The sequence below is a fragment of the Uloborus diversus genome, chromosome 6, assembly GCF_026930045.1.
Source record: "Uloborus diversus isolate 005 chromosome 6, Udiv.v.3.1, whole genome shotgun sequence".
NCBI lineage: Eukaryota > Metazoa > Arthropoda > Arachnida > Araneae > Uloboridae > Uloborus > Uloborus diversus.
The window spans coordinates 9,966,180-9,984,061 of record NC_072736.1 but is presented as its reverse complement, the minus strand read 5'-3'; the positions used below and the strand labels follow the sequence as shown (position 1 = coordinate 9,984,061).

The 17,882-nt window shown below is 32.7% G+C and overlaps 1 protein-coding gene across 1 annotated transcript; it reads left to right on the top strand.

Annotated features, from left to right (window-relative positions):
- Positions 1 to 587: 587 nt before the first annotated feature.
- Positions 588 to 10,925, top strand: LOC129223747 (pinin-like). The gene is made up of 8 exons (XM_054858107.1): positions 588 to 883; positions 1,209 to 1,265; positions 4,185 to 4,257; positions 5,168 to 5,265; positions 5,369 to 5,444; positions 7,142 to 7,297; positions 8,612 to 8,750; positions 10,241 to 10,925. The coding sequence occupies exons 1-8, from the start codon at positions 747 to 749 to the stop codon at positions 10,567 to 10,569; spliced, it is 1,065 nt and encodes a 354-aa protein (XP_054714082.1). The 5' UTR covers positions 588 to 746; the 3' UTR covers positions 10,570 to 10,925.
- Positions 10,926 to 17,882: the final 6,957 nt, after the last annotated feature.

The window sequence follows — 17,882 nt, the reverse complement described above, 5'->3', positions numbered from 1 at the left end:
GTCATTAAAGGGGACTGGGCGACGTTAAATATGCTCGTGGTCTCAATGTCCTCCAAGTGAAACGATACCTCTGGGGGTGCTAGCACCAGGTTGCTATTAGCTCCTGGACTAGTTCTAAATTCTCATTAACTGTTCGATCTGGTGATGGTGCTGCCATCTATCGGTAAATAAAATAATGGAGGCAAGGCACTTAGTATGCAGTCCTCGAAATAAATACAGTTGTAGTCATTGTGACTCTGAGAGTGCGTTCGACGAGCACGACCGAGAGCGACCGGTTAGTTAATCACGTGACAGCTAATGATCACTTGCTCCAGTCAACCAATGAACTGCTTAGAATGGTAACCGGTTGATCATAGAACGCCGCGGTTAGTAACTGGTTACTCACCGGTTGACCGGTGAGGTTCGTCGATCGCAACCTGAATAGGAATAGGAAAGGAAAACCAGTCATGAATCCGGACACATTGGTCACATCGGTTGCTATTCAAACATACCGCGCAGTTCCGTTGCATCCTCGTAGGCTACGGCAGACGTTCAGCAAATAAATTCCAAAACTGTTATTGGCAATGAGTATCGTTTGAGTGGTTTTTGCTGTATTTTCATGGCCTGCGAGTGAAAGTTTCCAATATTTTCTGTTATTTTATTTAGAAACTTTACTGTGACATTCATTAATTCTTCAGACATTTCCCTTCACCTTTTGCATCGCTATTTTTTTTTTGTGCAACCTCGGTGTTAATTATAGTTTAAAGATGCAGCAAGATACTGTGTCATTTCAATCGCTTCTGGAAAGATTTGAGACTACTAAAAAGGAGTTGCTTAATACGGAACAAACTATTCGGCGAATTACTGGTAGGGATCCGGATAGTACGTTTCCGCAATCCAGCGCGTAAGTGCAAGTTTTTTGTGTTACAATGCATTATTATTAACATTTTTTTTACTTATCAAATACAGTAAAACCTGTGTAGTTGACCGCTATTTTCAGGCACAGAATTAGATCTATATCACGTAACTCAGCCTCTGTAAGTTGACCACTAAAGTAGTGAACCGCAAGTGGTCAACTTCACAGGTTTCACTGTATCGTCTAGAAAAGATTTCATTTAAAAATAAAATAGATCGCTAAATTTAGATTTTGACCAAATTATTGAAAATTAAAACTTATTTATGCTTGCTTTTTGAAAGGCATTTATGTATTTCAATTTTTTTTTTTACAGCGCTCCAGCTGGACGGCCTGGATTGTTTGTTAACAAGAAAAGGCCAAGGTTTCCAATGTAAGAAGTTTTTATTTATTTTACACACCATCAAATTTTTTAGGAATTTTAACCTATTGAATTTCTTTGCAATCTGTTATAAAAACGTGCAGGAGCAAAAATGTAAGTAACATTTAGGTTTTTAATTTCAATTACTGAAATTTGTTACAGGGGAAAAAAAATCTTTCCGCAAATTTAGAGTAATTACTTGATTGGTCTAAAGGTTCATTTAAAGCTTGTTTTTAGTCTAATGAAAGCTAAACAAAATGGCTGATATAATGTATTCTGTAAGAATTTTTAAAATATGGCCAATTTGTTATAACTGCATTCAAAAGTGTCAATGAAATTTTTGAGCAGCTGACAAATGTTTTGCGCTCGGTTTTACTTACAAATATCCTGCTTTTGCTGGATGACTCCAAATTTGGTACATAGGTCTTTTAATGCTCAGGAGTTCACATGGGGTCCTCATGTAAATACTATCTTATGAGAAACTACTCTTAGTGAATTTCCGAGCATGAAAGGACATCTGGACCAAATCCGGAAACTGAGTTTTTCTAAGTAAAACCTCCTATTGCACCCGATAGCGACAGGGTTGAGTTTTTACCGGTAAATATCTAGGAAATACTCTTAGCCCTTAATTTGTTTGCTGGCAGTGATTTTATTATTTTTACCAATCAAGCTTCTACATACTCTAGATAATTATTAGGTATCTATTATTTTGTATCAATATATTATTTCAAAATATCATACATTGGCAAATAACCATTGGAGGATGGTTGGAGAAATAATAAGATGACTGTTTGCTCATGAATTTCAGATAAATAATTTAAAAGGGAGAGTAGTTTTTTTTTTAACTAATATTCTCTGCATTAATAAATGTGGCTGACTCTACAGTATCGTATAAAAGTGCTCCTGGAAAAGTCAGGAAAAGGGATGTTCTTGAAAAAGGGAATTTTTTTTTTCGCTACTGAAAATCCATGAGCAGATCACAGTATCAGATTACTAATTAACTAAACATAAAAATGTACACCTTTTCGAAAATATTTTATTTTTTCCTTGGAAGAATGGGTCTTTTAATCTGAAAGTTAATATCTAACCCTTTTATAACTCTTTCTAATAGATGCACAACATGCCTGAAAGATTTTTTTATACACTTTGAAATCTGATTGCATCCACTACTCTTTTGTTTTCTTCTTAAAGCACTGCTTAGTATCACTCACAAATTGCCCTGTGCAACACTTTTTTTTACTTTCCTCAATTGACTATTTCACATCTTTTTTGTTTAATGTTTTTAAAGGTTGGTGGTTATGAAATAATCACTTTAAAAACTATGTGTATCTAATTTAACTGATGTAGTATGTCTTAAAAACTTTTCATATTCATTTGAAATTTTTCCTATGATTCTAAGAAAATAAGAGATATTAATAATACATAAAATTAGTTGGTAATGCAATTTATAAATATGTGCAAAAAGTAGAATTCATAAAACTGTTAATTTTGTTTATTAATAATGAAACATTAAAATTGTTTTTCTTTTATATTTTCTTGACATTTATTGTTATTTGACAATTTATTGCTATTGACAATAAGTGTGTATTGATCTGGTTCTCCCAACCCCTTAATTTTTGTTTCAAATCTAAATAGCTTATCTAATTTTATTTATATATGAGGCATATTTTTAAAGTACCATTTTGAAATAAAAGAAGAAATAGATCAAAGAAATTTATTGGACAAAAATCTACCACCTTTATGCAGTTTTTCGACATTGCCCCTGTGATTCCAAGTGATTTTCCAAGCGTTTGTCATACAGGATTTTGTATGCCTATTCAAAGAAAGGCGCGGCCTATGTAGTCAACCATGAGGACTCTTACTAGGCTTTGGCTGAGACGTTCTTGAGCATCCTCCGGACTGAACGTCCCTCGCTCGCAGCAACTTTCATTGGTTTCAACATCTGAAGTCTTTCCTTGGCAGTTGTTGCCACAATGATGAGCTCAGAGAACATGTTACCGCATGGTTGACTACACAGGCGGCAACGTTCTACGAATAGCTTTACAAAAACCCGTACCAACGCTGTGACAAATACTTGGATAATCACGGGAGCAATGTTGAAAAATAGCGTAAAGGTGGTAGATTTTTGTGCAATAAATTTCTTTGCTCTACCTGTACTTGTTTTATTTTAATTTCAAAATATTGCTTACTTTAAAAATATGACTCATATTTTATGTTGCAAATCTTTCAAAAATTATGAAAACCTACATTTTGTTATTTTTGAACTTACTATACAAAAATATGAAATGGTGCATTTACGCAACTTTACCAATTAATGAAAACAGGACCTTAGTTAAAAGTTCTGGATTTAATGCTGATTTTTTTTTTTTTTTTCCTTTTTTTGAAATTAAAAAAAAAAAAAAAACATGATCTTGTCCATAAAGTCTGGACTTATAAGCTGCCTGCAGTCATATGATTTAAGGGCTGCAATGACCTGATCGATATGACATCAGACTTGTGACCGGAGGGTCCCAGGTTCGATTCTAGCCGGTCGAAGACCTACCATCTTTATTAATGGTGACTGGGGGGATGTAAAAAAGTTTGTGGTCACCAAGTCCTTCAAGTGAAACGATATCTCTGGGGGTGCTGGAGCAGGGATTGCTTGGTTTCTGGTCTGGATCAAAAAATCAGAACCGTCTTCAGGCTCCCATCCAACTGGTTAAACCGCAAATAGTAGTAGGTACAGTCGATCCTGGAGTGAAAAGTCAGATGGTTTAGCAAGAACTATGTATGAATGCTGTGGTTCATGTTTTACGTAAAGTATTGACCTGGTGTTTTTTTTTTATTTACTTTTAATAAGCAGGGAAATGTTTTTGAAAATGTTAAGGAATCTTGTCATCAACTCTTTGTCAACATGTGTCAACTTGGTTTTTTATTGTTATACTTTCTTAGAAAACCACAGGAGCGAGAACCAACTCCCGAAGAGTATGAAAGTCCGGATGAAGATGGAGGACTCAAGAAAAAAGTAAGACGACAGCTTTGACAGGAGTGATCATTTACATCCTTTTGACGGATCTCCGTCTTTAAAAAAATTGGAATCAGATGGAGATAAAAGAAAATAAAAGACTAAATAATCAGTAAATGAGCTAAATTTGGGAAGTTGAGGTAACTTTTTTTTAAGAGGAAACTGATACTCGTTATGTATTGATGAAAATTTAATCTGTAAATAAATTTCTTATAATATTATTTCTTTAAAAGATAATTTCAATTCTTATTTTTTGTGTGTTAACCCGGGTATAGTCGCATCTCTTTATGTTAAGTTAATGCTCACCTTTCAGTTTTTTTGCCACCCTAGTGATCTGTAAGGGGGAAAAGAATTTTGAATGACTTATTTGAGTGTTTGCATCAGCTAACAGAATAGATACTATTTATTATACATAAGTATGTAATGAAGAACAATTTTTGTAGCATACGCTGTAAAAAAATAACTGTCCGGGAGCTGACTAGGTTGTCACACTATTAATCTAAATGGCTGACTCGCAATTCCGAAAGCTATGCAAACTTAAAATACTGAAAGAAATTTTGTGAGGGTTGGAGAGTCAAGGTCAGCTACATAGATGGGCCCCATTATCAATATAATGGGTGATGGGATAGAGGGAAATATGACAACGGGCGGAGAATAGACCAATACGCAATTATTTAGGGTTAATGAACTTCTCTTTTCAACGCTATTTGAAAAGATTTATTTTTGTATGAAGTGCTGCATTCAATCCTTTTATTTAAAAACTAAATTGGGACACCCCCTTTCTATATTTGGAAATTTTCAGCCTTGTCAATATTTCTTATTTTCATATGCAGCAAAAATCATGGCTTTTGCTATTTCTGATTTTTGGAACATTGCAAATTTGTTTTTTAACCTTTTCTCTTGCTTGTAGCCCTCCATCCAATCGACCGTCGTTGCCGCTGCAAAGGATGTCAAAAGCCGCAGAGATGTCATTCATGAACAGAATATAAATTCAAAAGTAACTGCCAGGTAACACGTTCAGTTCAGTAAAAAAAAATTACTGATGTTTTAAGACCTGTATTGCTCTTCATTCTTCTGGACTTCTATTAATCATAAATTTATATAATTTTAGGAATCGTAGAATGATGGGATTGGTCCTGGGAACTTTACAAAAGTTTCAAAATGAAGAAAAGAAAAGAAAAGAGCAGGTAAACTAAATGTCATAAATTTAGGGTTGTCTTATTGGGGGTGAACACATCTCTGTGAATGAACAGTTCATTTTTTGATAAGAAAATTAAGTTTTTCTTGGATAATTTAGCAATAGTTGCTTCCTTCTATACTCTTCCTTAAAGGGAAGAACAAGGAAATGTTGTGCATTGTGCATGTTCCTTCACAGAGTTGCTGAACTACTTTTCACTTAAACCCTCAAAAAATCTAAATCTGACCCATAAAAGTTCACTCTTTTTTTTTTTTTTTTTTTAAACAATCACCTATCAATGAAAATATTAGCATTACATTGCACCTTGTTATATTGCTCATTTGGATTCATCATGCTGTTTCGTTGTCTACCAAAAAATTAAAAGTAAATAGAATCTCTGTTTTAAATTTGAAAGCACTGAAGTAAACATTTTGCATTTCCCTGAAACAGTCGTTTATTCTCTTTTTTTATAAATATACAAAATTACTGTTTTCTATTTTCATCTACATTTGCTCTTGTTTCAACAGCAGTTTTAGATTCTTATTTCATTAAAAGACAAAAGAAATATTTTTGTTTATTTTCTTACCTTAAAGAATAATAGTAAGCTAATTTTTCTGTAAGAAACTAGACTTAATATGATGATAAATTATTTGTTTTTCTGAGCATACACATCATTTATATGTACGTTCAATGAATCAATCATAGATCAGATTTTTTCACAATCTGGGTTTATATTGCAGCTTTAGACTTATTGCGGTTTTTATTGTCGCCTGATCCTTACAAGGGCAGTATAGTGAGAGGGAACTGTAAAGTACGTTAAGCAATAATTTCACTTTATAGGTGTTGGTAAAAAAAAAGGGAGAAAGTAGTTTAAAAAAAGAATCTTTTTATTAAATAGGGTTTCCACTTAAGAGATGAATATAATCCGTCATCGATAACAATATCTACGATATTTCACGCACGAAAAATGGCTTTAATAATATCAGTAAGTTTCCACATAAGTCAAAATAAGAGGAATTCAACTTTTTGCATTTTTTTCTTTCTTTTGTTTTTAAATTTTTTTTTAGGGGCAGAAGTCTCACACCTAGAGTTTTCAAGGAAAAACTTTAGTAGGAATCTCACCTTCTCACATGGAATTTAAAAGTCTAGTAATTTATTGTGTTTCTTGTTTGTAACTTGTAGTTTTTGTATTTTTCAAAATTCAGAATTCATTTGAATATAAATTTACATTAAAAAGTGTATTTTACACTAACAGTGAAGCACCGTTTATACAGTTCTCTTTTATACGTATTTTTATCAATTATACGTTTTTTAAATTTGTCCCTGCAGAGTCTAATGCATATTAACTTATACCTATTACAGTGAAACCCGTGTAAGTTGACCACTTGCGGTGCGCTACTTTAGTGGTCAACTTAAACAGGTGGGCAACTTACAGAGGTTGATTTATATGATAAGGGCTGTTTCCGTGCCTGAAAAAGGAGGTAAACTTAGACAGGTGGTCAACTTCCAAGGGTGCTCAACTTCACAGTTTTTACTGTATACGTTTTTTTTATTTGTACGCTTTTTTCATACAGTCCCTTCAAAAACACATAAACGGTGCTTTACTGTATAACTTTTTTCATACTTGTAACTTCTTTCTCTCTTTCAGTTTTTTTTTTGTTACAATTCAAAGTTAATTATTGTAAATTTCATTTTCTACACACATAGGTTTTAAAAAAAATTGAAAAAGAGCAAAAGGTAGAAGCTGCAGCTGAAGTAGAGAAAGAACAAATGAAGAAAGAAAAAGAAGAACTTTTCCACAATAGGAAAGAAAAGCAATGTGAGTTGCGTTGCTTGGAAAAGAAACTAGAAATTGCCGAAGTGGTGAGTAATCGTGTTTGTTAATCTTTAAACCTTTCATTGATTTTTTTTTGGGGGGGGGGATTTAGTTGCTGAAACTGTATGCAATTTTTCTTAATAAGTACTATAGATTCATGTTGAATTTTTATGTAGCACGAAGTATATAGTATAAAGTGAAATCTTTTCAAGCAACCTCTTCAACTGAATAACTGCTTCCCCGATTGATCAAAACTTGAGGGAAAATATTTCTTTTACAATGCTATTCCTAATTCAATTGCATCAATAACAAAAAAAATTTAGTTTTTACTTTTAAATATCCGCAAGTACCTGTGTTTTATAATTCATTTAAACAGTATTCTGTCAGTGCCCAACTCAGGCTTATTAGAAAATTGAGCTTTAATATGTTGACAAAAAATAATGAATATTCCACAAAAGTTCTGTTTAAAGAACTCATGCTGTGCATAACTTTTTAAATCATAGCTTTACAGATGACCTTCATTTGTAATACACCTCTGTTACTTGGTAATATTTTACACAATGACTAGGGAGTGGTAGTGCATTAGTATATGAGAACATAGTTACGATGCCCCATAATATATCTGATAAACACAAGGTTGCCAATTGCTCCACAAAAATGGCAAAAATCTGCATTTCTGGCTGAGTGCTTTCAAGTGATTGCGCAAATACCCCTTTAGCCTCCTTCTGCCACAATTAGTGGTTGAAATACCGGTATTTCGAGTTATTTTTCAATTTCGTAATACAGGCATTACTGAAGTAATATACCGGTATTTTCAATACTCTTGATGGTAAAAATGTTAATTAGTTAAGTTGCAGGTGCAGATGATTAAATTTCAAAATATGTATTATTATACTATATAGTGAAACCAACACATTACAACAAACATGAAGGGAACTCGAAGTTTTTTTCCATTGTAATGGAAGTCAAGCAGTGTAATGGAAGTTAAATCGGGACCGAAAATTTATTTCGTTATTGCTGCGGACTCTCGCTGGTGTGCTAAAATTATTATACCTACCAGTTCGTTGGCACTCTCAGCTCCAATGAGATGACATCTGTCTCCGGCTTGGTTATTGTTGGCCAAATGTTGATATTGAAAACTTCAAAAAAATAACACATGGGTTTTTTTAAGAGCGGCAATCCGGATAATACTAATGCATGCAAGATTTAGTATCTAAACGTAAACTGTTTAATAACAGAGTTTTAACAATAAATGGCTATGCATAAAAATGCAAACTAGTTACAATCAAGAATTTTATTGTAACATCTTTTTATGTATTCACATGTATTGTGTTTTATTTATATATATTTTTTTTAAACAGTATGAGGTTTGGCAAAAAAGTTATAAAAATATGCTCAACTATATAACAACCAAAGCAAAGCCTCACATATGTTACCTACCAGCTGTCCTTGATAGTAAAAGTAAAAAATGCTTGGAAGAAAGTAAAGCAAAGGCATTAGGTATGTATCCATCAACCAAATATTATGATGCAACTATTCCCAATCAAACCAAATCAGTAGTACTAGAGGAACGTCCTAAAATGTTACAGCTAAGCTAAAATCAGTACAGTAGAACCTCTATCGAGGGACACCTCTATTTAAGGGACATTTTTTCTGGTCCCAGTCCCTTTGAATAGGGACTTCCGTGTATTTACCTCTAATTAAGGGACACTCTGTTTAAGGGACAGTCACAAAGCTCAACAAATAATGTATAAGCGCATAAGAAATAATGAATTTACTGGAACTAAAGTGTCACTATTCCTCTAAAAATTATATGAGGTAAGTTTGACATACACATATGTGCAGGAAACCAGTAATGTATTGTATAAAAACTTGTTGAAATTGACATGCATGATTTGTCCTCTCAACAACTTATTCAAGTAGGTTCAAAGCCAATGCAGAGTGCACAACAACTAATTAGATTTGTATATTAAACTTAAAATTTAAATATTAATCATAATTCACTTAGTATTACATTGTAAATTACATAATGTAAATCAAATATATATAATGAATTACTTCAAAATTATTTATGTATGCTACAAAACTTTATCATTACAAAATTTTTGATTAAATTTTTATTAATAAAATAATATAAACTTAGAAATTTGAATGATTGTGAATTTTATTTAGCATATATGAAATATTTTCAGTATTTAATCATAAGTGTTTATAGTTATTGTTTATTGTGATATTATACTACTAAGCACACGGCATACATCAATTCATCCAATAAGGGACACCTCCATTTAAGGGAAAAAATTTCTGCTCCCCTTAGTGTCCCTTATTGAGAGGTTCTACTGTATTTTTAATCTGATGAACAAATTAATGTTATTCAAGAAACTAGATTAACTTTTTATTTCCTTTTTGTATTATAAAATCCTTTGCAGTTATAATATTAGTTGATTGTTCTTCAAAGCAAAAAAGATTTTTCTATTAAAAAAAATATATAGCTCTTGTAACATTTTAAAGCATTTTATTTATTAAAATTGGCTTCAAGCAGCAGTTAATATTTTACATTAAAAGGAAAGAAAAGAAAAATTTTCAAAGGACAGAAGTTAAAATACATTTCTGTAAATTCTTAAAAGTATTAATTGTAACAATATTCACTAATTTAGGTCAGAATTCAAATTGAACATTTTAAAAATAACTTGTACGCATTTAAGGAAAATTACTAAATTTAGTGTCATTTGCAACAATTACATATTAACATTTTAACTGAAACAACATCAAAAACACTTATAACATTCAAATCCCTTCTAGTTCAGAGTATTGCAGTAAAAATTAAAATATTTGAAGAAGGCCAAAGTAGATTATTTTTCACTCTAACAACAAATTAAAAAGATGGAGATCCATCTAAAAGGAAAAATTAAGGGAACAGATCATTCCCCCAAAATATTTCCTTTGTGTTTTTCTCTCAAAAGTTTGACATTTAATTACATACTTTCCAGAACTTCTAGAGGAATATCGTACAAACACCGAACAAGAATTAGTTCAAATTGAAGAATGGTATAAGAAGGAACCTTTTCCTCAGGACAAGGAAAATACCCCAGATGTGGAAGATCCTAATGACATTCCAGAGGCAGTGAAAGAAATGCTGAATCCAGAGCCAAAAGTTGAAGAAAAAACCCCTCCAAATCCCGACGATGGTCCCTCCGTGCCAGAAACGATCCCCGAATTTCCAGTGGAATCTGAAGAACAAAACACAATGGACACAGAAACGGCAGAAGAAAATATTAGACATGCAGTAGATCAGGAATTTGAGCCTATCTATGATTAGCAAATCTTGTAAGTAATTTTGCCCAATGAAAATCGTGCAAAAGTTTTATTTTTCATCATGGTATTTACCACCTATTGAATAGTACATAATTAAAAGTAATGTAATAAGTCAGTGGGATCAGTATAAATTTTACTGTAATCATGTAAATAGTTATGCAATTTCTTCTACCAAAGCTGATTTGATATATAGAAAAAATATTTTGTTACACTTTATTGGGTATTCAAAATCGGATATTCACTCTACCTATAAGATAAGTATTTTGTTATAGTCATTTGCACTATATTTGATGCTAATAGGCCAAAATTTAGAGAACGAAAAATGTACATAATAAAACTCTTGAAATAAAAACATGTATCATTTTACCAGTTTTGTTACTCTTTATTTGCAGAATTTCACTTCATATCTAATCAATTTTCTTGTAGTTGCATTTTTCGAACAAAGGTTGTTTGCATAATTTGTCATACACAGTGGAGTCTTTTTATCTTAAAGGATCAAGAACTTATCAAATAATTTTAGAACATATCTAAGAGTTATGTAAATCTTTATTCACTCTTTAATCATTTATACATTCCACAAAATATTGGCACTTGTACATCAGTTCCTGGCACACTTATTTCATCAATAATATATTGTTTTAGTTGTAAAAACATGGAGCATTCAGTTAATGCTGTTACCACTCATTTTGCTTTTCAAAAATATAAACAATCATTTTTAGTGTCGAATATCGTCGCCTCAGAGCAATAGTAATCTAATCCCAGAAATAACGCTAAGATATCTTACTATTGCTCTGAGGCGACAATATGTTAACTTTAAAAATACTAAATAATCCCAAGTATCACTGTTTTTAAAATGCAGCCAAGAGGCACTTTCTTAAAAATGAAGCTTTTTCAGTGTAGCTATTAAAATATTATATTTACTTCAATTCCTTAAGTACTGGAGATTACTTGAGCACCTCATATTAAACATAATTATTTGAACTACAGATAGGTTTGGTAATGATTTTATATTTTCATTTCTGTATCGTTTAAGTGCTGAGTAGGCTTTGTCATTCAAACTATAAATCAAGGTTGAAGATAATCTTTACTAATAATAAAGCTGAAAGTCTCTGTCTGTCAGGATCTCTGACGCGCATAGCGCCTAGACCGTTCGGCCGATTTTCATGAAATTTTGCACAAAGTTAGTTTGTAGCATGGGGGTGTGCACCTCAAAGCGATTTTTCGAAATTTCAATGTGGTTCTTTTTCTATTCCAATTTTAAGAATAAAAATGTCATAGGATGGACGAGTAAATTACGAAATTATCATAACTTGGAACCGTAACATGGACACAAGCCAATTGGCGAGATACGAAATTATCATAACGTGGAACCGTAACATGGGTACAAGCCAATTGGTGAGAAAATTCACCATACATTATTTGTAAATACACAGGCGAACAAAAAGATCTTTTAATTTTTCTATTACAGGCAAAGCCGCGTGGGTACCACTAGTGATACAATAAAGCTTCTATGAATAGCCACCACCAGACTTAGATAAAATGAAATGCTTTTTGCAAACACAAATCCTAACTGGAAAATTTTCTGCAAATAATAATTTTGCGTAAGTCAACCTTAACTTATATCAAAATATGAAAAAGGCGAGGAAAAAAATTAAATTCTTTTGCATTGACATATAGTTTATGCTTACTTTTCAGCAACTGAAGAAAACTGCCTTGACAATTATTTTTTACCCAATATCAATCAATCAAAATTTTATGAAGATATTTGATTTTGCAAACAAATCAACAAAAACTACTATTTGTTTTGAATTAAGTATTTCTGCAAAAATAAATACTGTATTTTCCTGCATATTATCTGTTAAAAAAGTTTGAAATTAATGAGGTGCGGATTATACGCTGCCGCGGACTGATCAGTACTTTTTTTTTCTCTCTCTCAGTCATGACCTACGCTCTGAAACTCAATTTACAGCAGGATTCACCAATAGAGAACGTGCTGTAATCTGTAAAGTTGTTTATTTTATGTAGCTTGATTTTTCCTCTCACGCAATTCAGGCTGTGTAAAATAAAAAACTATACAGTCATGGTAGAAAAAGTCTCCTTTATCACGATTTCAAGAAGAAATCATTATTTTTTAGATTAATTTTGCATAAGAGTCGGAAGAAACAAATAAAATATGGGATTTGTTTAAAAAAATTTACGTTTTTCTTTTATTTATTTCTTTTTGTTTTTAAATTAACGTTAGCAGTTATAAAAAAATTTCTGCAGAGCCAAACATTTTCTGAGAATGCTGTTTGCGCGTTTGTCTATATTATGCAGGACTGCCACCTCCTTTAGCAACAGATTTTTCCCCCAATGACTTCATGTTTAAAGTTTTGAAGAGAATCTCTGATTAATCTTTTATCTGAGAGTTTTCTTACTATTTTCCTCTTTACATATTAGCTTATTTATTTTTAATTATAATCATTATTAATTCATTTATTTAATTTTTTGGAAATAAAAGATCTAAAATATTGTATGCTTTTTTGGCATTTATACAGAGCCAAGAAGAGAGTCAAATTGTTACGCAGTTACGACTGCCCCTCCTTTGTAAACTTTCAAATTAACCCGATTATGTCAAATTGAGACGGCGTGCTTTAATATGAATACTCGCTCTTTGGACTTTTACTTTTAATGGTGATACATTACGCAGAGAGAACTTTTTTTAAATGATATTTGGTGATATTTTCACAATTCACCATACCACTAGTATAGCCAGAATATTGTCCAGCTTGCAAGTTTAGTCATAACAGTCCTTGCAAGTAAATTTCAGTTACTGTTAAAATTCAGTAACTGAAATATTACAATATTATTCAAGGATTTGCATTGTGACTTAAAACTAAAGGTTTTAAGGCAGTTTAAACCATCAAATTTCTCCATTGCTGCACTCCTGCATCACATATGAATTTCTATTACATCTAATTGTCAAGCAGCAGGTGGTACTTGAGATTATTGGGTGAATGTTGCATAAGAATAAGAACTGAGCATGATATTTCATAAAAATAAGCCCTTTTCTAGCACTAACATATCAGTTGTACTTCCATTAAATGTTTTCAGTAGAAAAAAAAAGCTTTAAAAACGTAACTAGAAGTATTTTTCCAAGAGAAAGTCCAGTTAGAATTGGGCTCAACTTATAATATAATGTTTTATTTATTATTCTGTACTATGTAAACATCTATTTTAAAAGTTGCTGAAAACAAACACAATGTCACATAAATCAACAAAAATATAATTTGCCAGCAGGGCCGGATATGGAAGTGTGGAGGCCCCTAATCAGGGTTCCAAAAGATCATATTTTCAAAAATATCCTATACTTTGATATATATCCGAATAATTTGATATATATGTATATATCCGATATTTTCGACCCGTGAAAGTTAGGATACTTTGTTAAAATTTTATTGTGGGAGCCCTTTGTTGTGGAGGCCCTGGGCAGTAGCCCCGCCTGCCCTCCCCTAAATCCGGCCCTGTGAGCCAGCAATAGCTCAGATACACAAAATCACAGCGCACTAGAGCAACGTCATATGAACTGTGCTGAAATTTTTTGCAGCTCCTCTCACACATACTTTTACTCATAACGACTCTGGTAGCATCAACAAAATTTTTGTAGAATTAAATGTGCCAAAGTAAGGTTAGAACTGCGTAGTTCATAACACACATAAGTTCAAATAACATAGATAAAATAGTCTAACATAGATGGCATTCATTCAGAAGAACTATGTACAAAAACATACAAATAAATTATGAGATCACATTTTGCAGAAAACCTATGTTTGTGCAGGTTGAGCCATACTTTTAATAAAATAGTTAAATTGTGTACTTAAATGCTTTAAATTTAAGAGTAAAAGTGAGATATTGTTATTAACTTAATTGGCTAGAAAATTCAGATCTTTTTTTAAATGCAGAAAATAGGAATGTCATGACAGAAAAATTGAATTTATTTCTGAGAAACTATTTGGTTTACGAGGAATTGTGCAATATAGATTTCTTAATTTAAAGATATTTCACTGTGATCATGAAAGCAAGCTATGAATTAATTATTTAAGATCAAGTAATGTATTTTATGGCAATGCAAACTTAGAGTGGGTACTTTTCAATTATAGGTAGGCATGGTAAAGTGGCAAATACAAAGGGAGGTGGTCATGACCCCTCCCCCCTAAACCGTTGCAAATAGTATCCATTCCCATTGTGTTCAAACACTTTATCAATAAAATAAAGGATTTCAGCAGTCTTTTCAATTCATTAATTATTTTTGATTATTAAGTATTGGAAATACTACTTCTTTTCATTTATTGTGTGTTAGTTTGTAATGCTTTTGGCCTATTAGGTGCCTTAGTTCTGGCTGATTTGGTAGTTTTTATTGATACTCAGGCAATTTCAGAAATTTCATAGGTTCATTTGGGAGGAGGGATTCATTCTTCAGCATGCCCCCCCCCCCAAAAAAAAAAAAATCCATCTCTGGCATGTTTGCTCTTTTAATGTTGATTAATGACTCAATATAGTTATTTGGTAAATTATTTAACATTTTGATGGAACATTTGTTTTTTATTCAGTTGGTGGAGCATTTTATTTGAACTTTTCACTGTTAATGGCTTGCTTTTTAGTTTGGTTGATTATTTTACCTTGGTCACAAAAACCAAGATGGGCATAGCAGACATTGGGTTTAGTTGAGCACCGAGTTTAATTGTAGTCGATTATTTTACACTTGAATGGCTTAATTTCATTATTTGGCAAATTATTTTTCATTTCAATGGACTAGTCTTTCGTCTTGCTCTATTACTTGGTTTCTTTGAAAGTGCATTAAAAAGATAAAACAAGCCATTTTATCACCAGACCAGTAGTTTCTATATTGTACCACCATCCTTTGACCAAACATGGTGGTACTTGAATAAAAGAAAAAATTGCAAAGATTAACAATCCGCCAAATGACACATACCTATAACGGATAAGTACTAGAGACGAGTTCAGGCTCATTTTTGAGAGCCCGAGCCCGAAAGTTTGTAACCGAGCCTGAGTGATATTGTCTCGGACCAAAATCCGAGCCCGTAGGAAACTTTCTTGTATCAAAAACTGAGCCTTCTACAGTCTGACAAGATCTTTCTGTTAATGAAAAATTTTACATCAAATGTTCTTCATTAACAGAGAGAAGTTCCTAAATTTTCTTAAAATGCTCCACTTCAAATGCATTAATGTATGACATATTGCAATAGTAATCGAAAAAAAAAAAACACTATGAATGAGCGTTCATTCATTTATTTAGTTGTTTTTTTAGGGGGGGGGGGGTAATTTGACATTAATTGAACTGATTTAAATGTTCCTTTCATTTTCTCATAGTAGGAAAATGTTTATTTGCTTTGAATTTGTATGGAGATTGGCGATTGAATATCGGCTTGAGCCCGAGCCTGAAACCTATTTTCGGTTCTAGAGCCCGAGCCCGGGCTGAGCCTGTCTCATCTCTAATAAGTACCCAAACTTAGCTGATAAAGTAACATGATCCTGCATTGGATGAACTAGGACAGGCCAAATACCAACAACATCCCCACACTGAGGAGTCCCATACAACAGAGATGAAGCATAAATAGCTACAACTATGTAATAACCAATCCTCCCCTTTTAGCCAACTGAGGGATTAATTTTTTCCATGAAATCCATTTCTATTGTTTCCCCCAGTCATTTTTAAGAGGTAGCTGCACTCTGCCCTATTTTTATTATTATTATTATTTTAAATTTCTTGATGCACTGTCCTTGCCTCTTTGGAGTTCTAACAAAACTTTATCACAAAAGCACTTTTTTCCAAAAACAAATTTTGTGCAAGACGGGCCTTGAAATGTCACACCTTTGTTATCCCTTTCCATTAGTATTTGACCTAAATAAAAACCTGAATTTTCTCAGTTTTTAGCATGATTTCCACAGGCCGAGGACTGCTGATGGCCTTTGAAAAAAGTGAGAAAGGTGACAAATTTGAAAACAAAGGTGACTAAAAGGTGACAAAAAAGTAACTAAAAGGTGAACAAAAGCAATTTGTTAAGAACTCAAAAAACAGAAAAGGATTATCCCTTTTTACTGACTTTTACCAAAATAGCCCTATATGCTTTTTGTAAAGATTTCTACAGTTTCACTTTCAATATATGTTTTAATTCTTTCCATTTTCTTCTTCACAATCCTTTTTTTTTTTTGCTCTTCTTTTTGCTTCTATTTCAATTCCAAATCCTTTTTCCTTTTACATTCATCCATGTATGTCTTTATGAACGATATTCACAAAAATATTTCTGGGAACATAACATGAATTGCTTTGCTGATAATGTCAAAGTCATGGGGACTGTAGAAAATGAAGAACAAGCAAATCAGCTGCAAGAGGATCTAGATCATATTACGGAGTGGGCTGATAAATGGGGTATGGCTGTTAATGTTGGGAAATGTCAAGTGCTACATTTAGGGCATGGAAATAAGTGTACAAGTTATTATTTGCAAGGTTCAGTCATTAGTCAGGCAGTCAAAGTTACTGATCTGGGGGTCCTCATAAGTCAGGATTTAAAGTTTAGCCAACAGTGCAGCATTGCTAGTAACAAAGCCAATAAGATGCTTGGGTTTATCAATAGATCTATTTCAAACAAATCTAAAGAAGTTCTTCTGCCCTTATATAGAAGTTTGGTAAGACCCCATTTGGGTATGCTGTTCAGTTTTAGTCTCCTTATCTTAAGAAAGATATTAATGTATTGGAAAGGGTTCAAAGGCGGGCTACAAGGCTAATAAATGGACTTTCCCACTTAGATTATGATTCCAGGCTTACAAGGCTAAAAATGTACAGTCTTGAGCAAAGAAGAGACCGAGGGGACATGATTCAGTTGTTTAAATTTATTAAAATGAAAGATGTTACGGGGCTGAAGTTTAGCACTGAAAACAGGACAAGGGGTCATTGTTTTAAGCTATTTAAATCTCAGGCTAACATGGATATTAGGAAAAAATATTTTAGCAGGGTAGTGGAACCTTGGAACAGCTTACCAGAAGAGGTGGTAATCAGCAAGGGAATAGATAGTTTTAAGAGGGGCCGTTGATCTTCACTGGGGCTTGTAAATTGACCAGGACCAGTCTAGCTGGGCCCAGAGCCTGTTGCTGGTCGTCACTTTTGTATTTGTATGTATGTTGTGTAATTTACGTGTGCTTGTTGTGCATATTTAATTATTTCTGGACCAATTGGTAAAGAAAGCAAATGAGGATATTCTTTTACAGCATCTTTAACTATAAGTATGCTGTTTAAAAATCTTTCAGTCCTTGCTGTCT

What these genes read in the sequence shown, in the direction of transcription:
- LOC129223747 (XM_054858107.1), top strand. Translation starts at nt 747, where the DNA reads ATGCAGCAAGATACTGTGTCATTTCAATCGCTTCTGGAAAGATTTGAG. An exon ending in ATGGAGGACTCAAGAAAAAA is followed by an intron (nt 4,258 to 5,167) that starts GTAAGACGACAG and finishes TCTTGCTTGTAG; the next exon opens with CCCTCCATCCAATCGACCGT. An exon ending in AACTAGAAATTGCCGAAGTG is followed by an intron (nt 7,298 to 8,611) that starts GTGAGTAATCGT and finishes TTTTTTAAACAG; the next exon opens with TATGAGGTTTGGCAAAAAAG.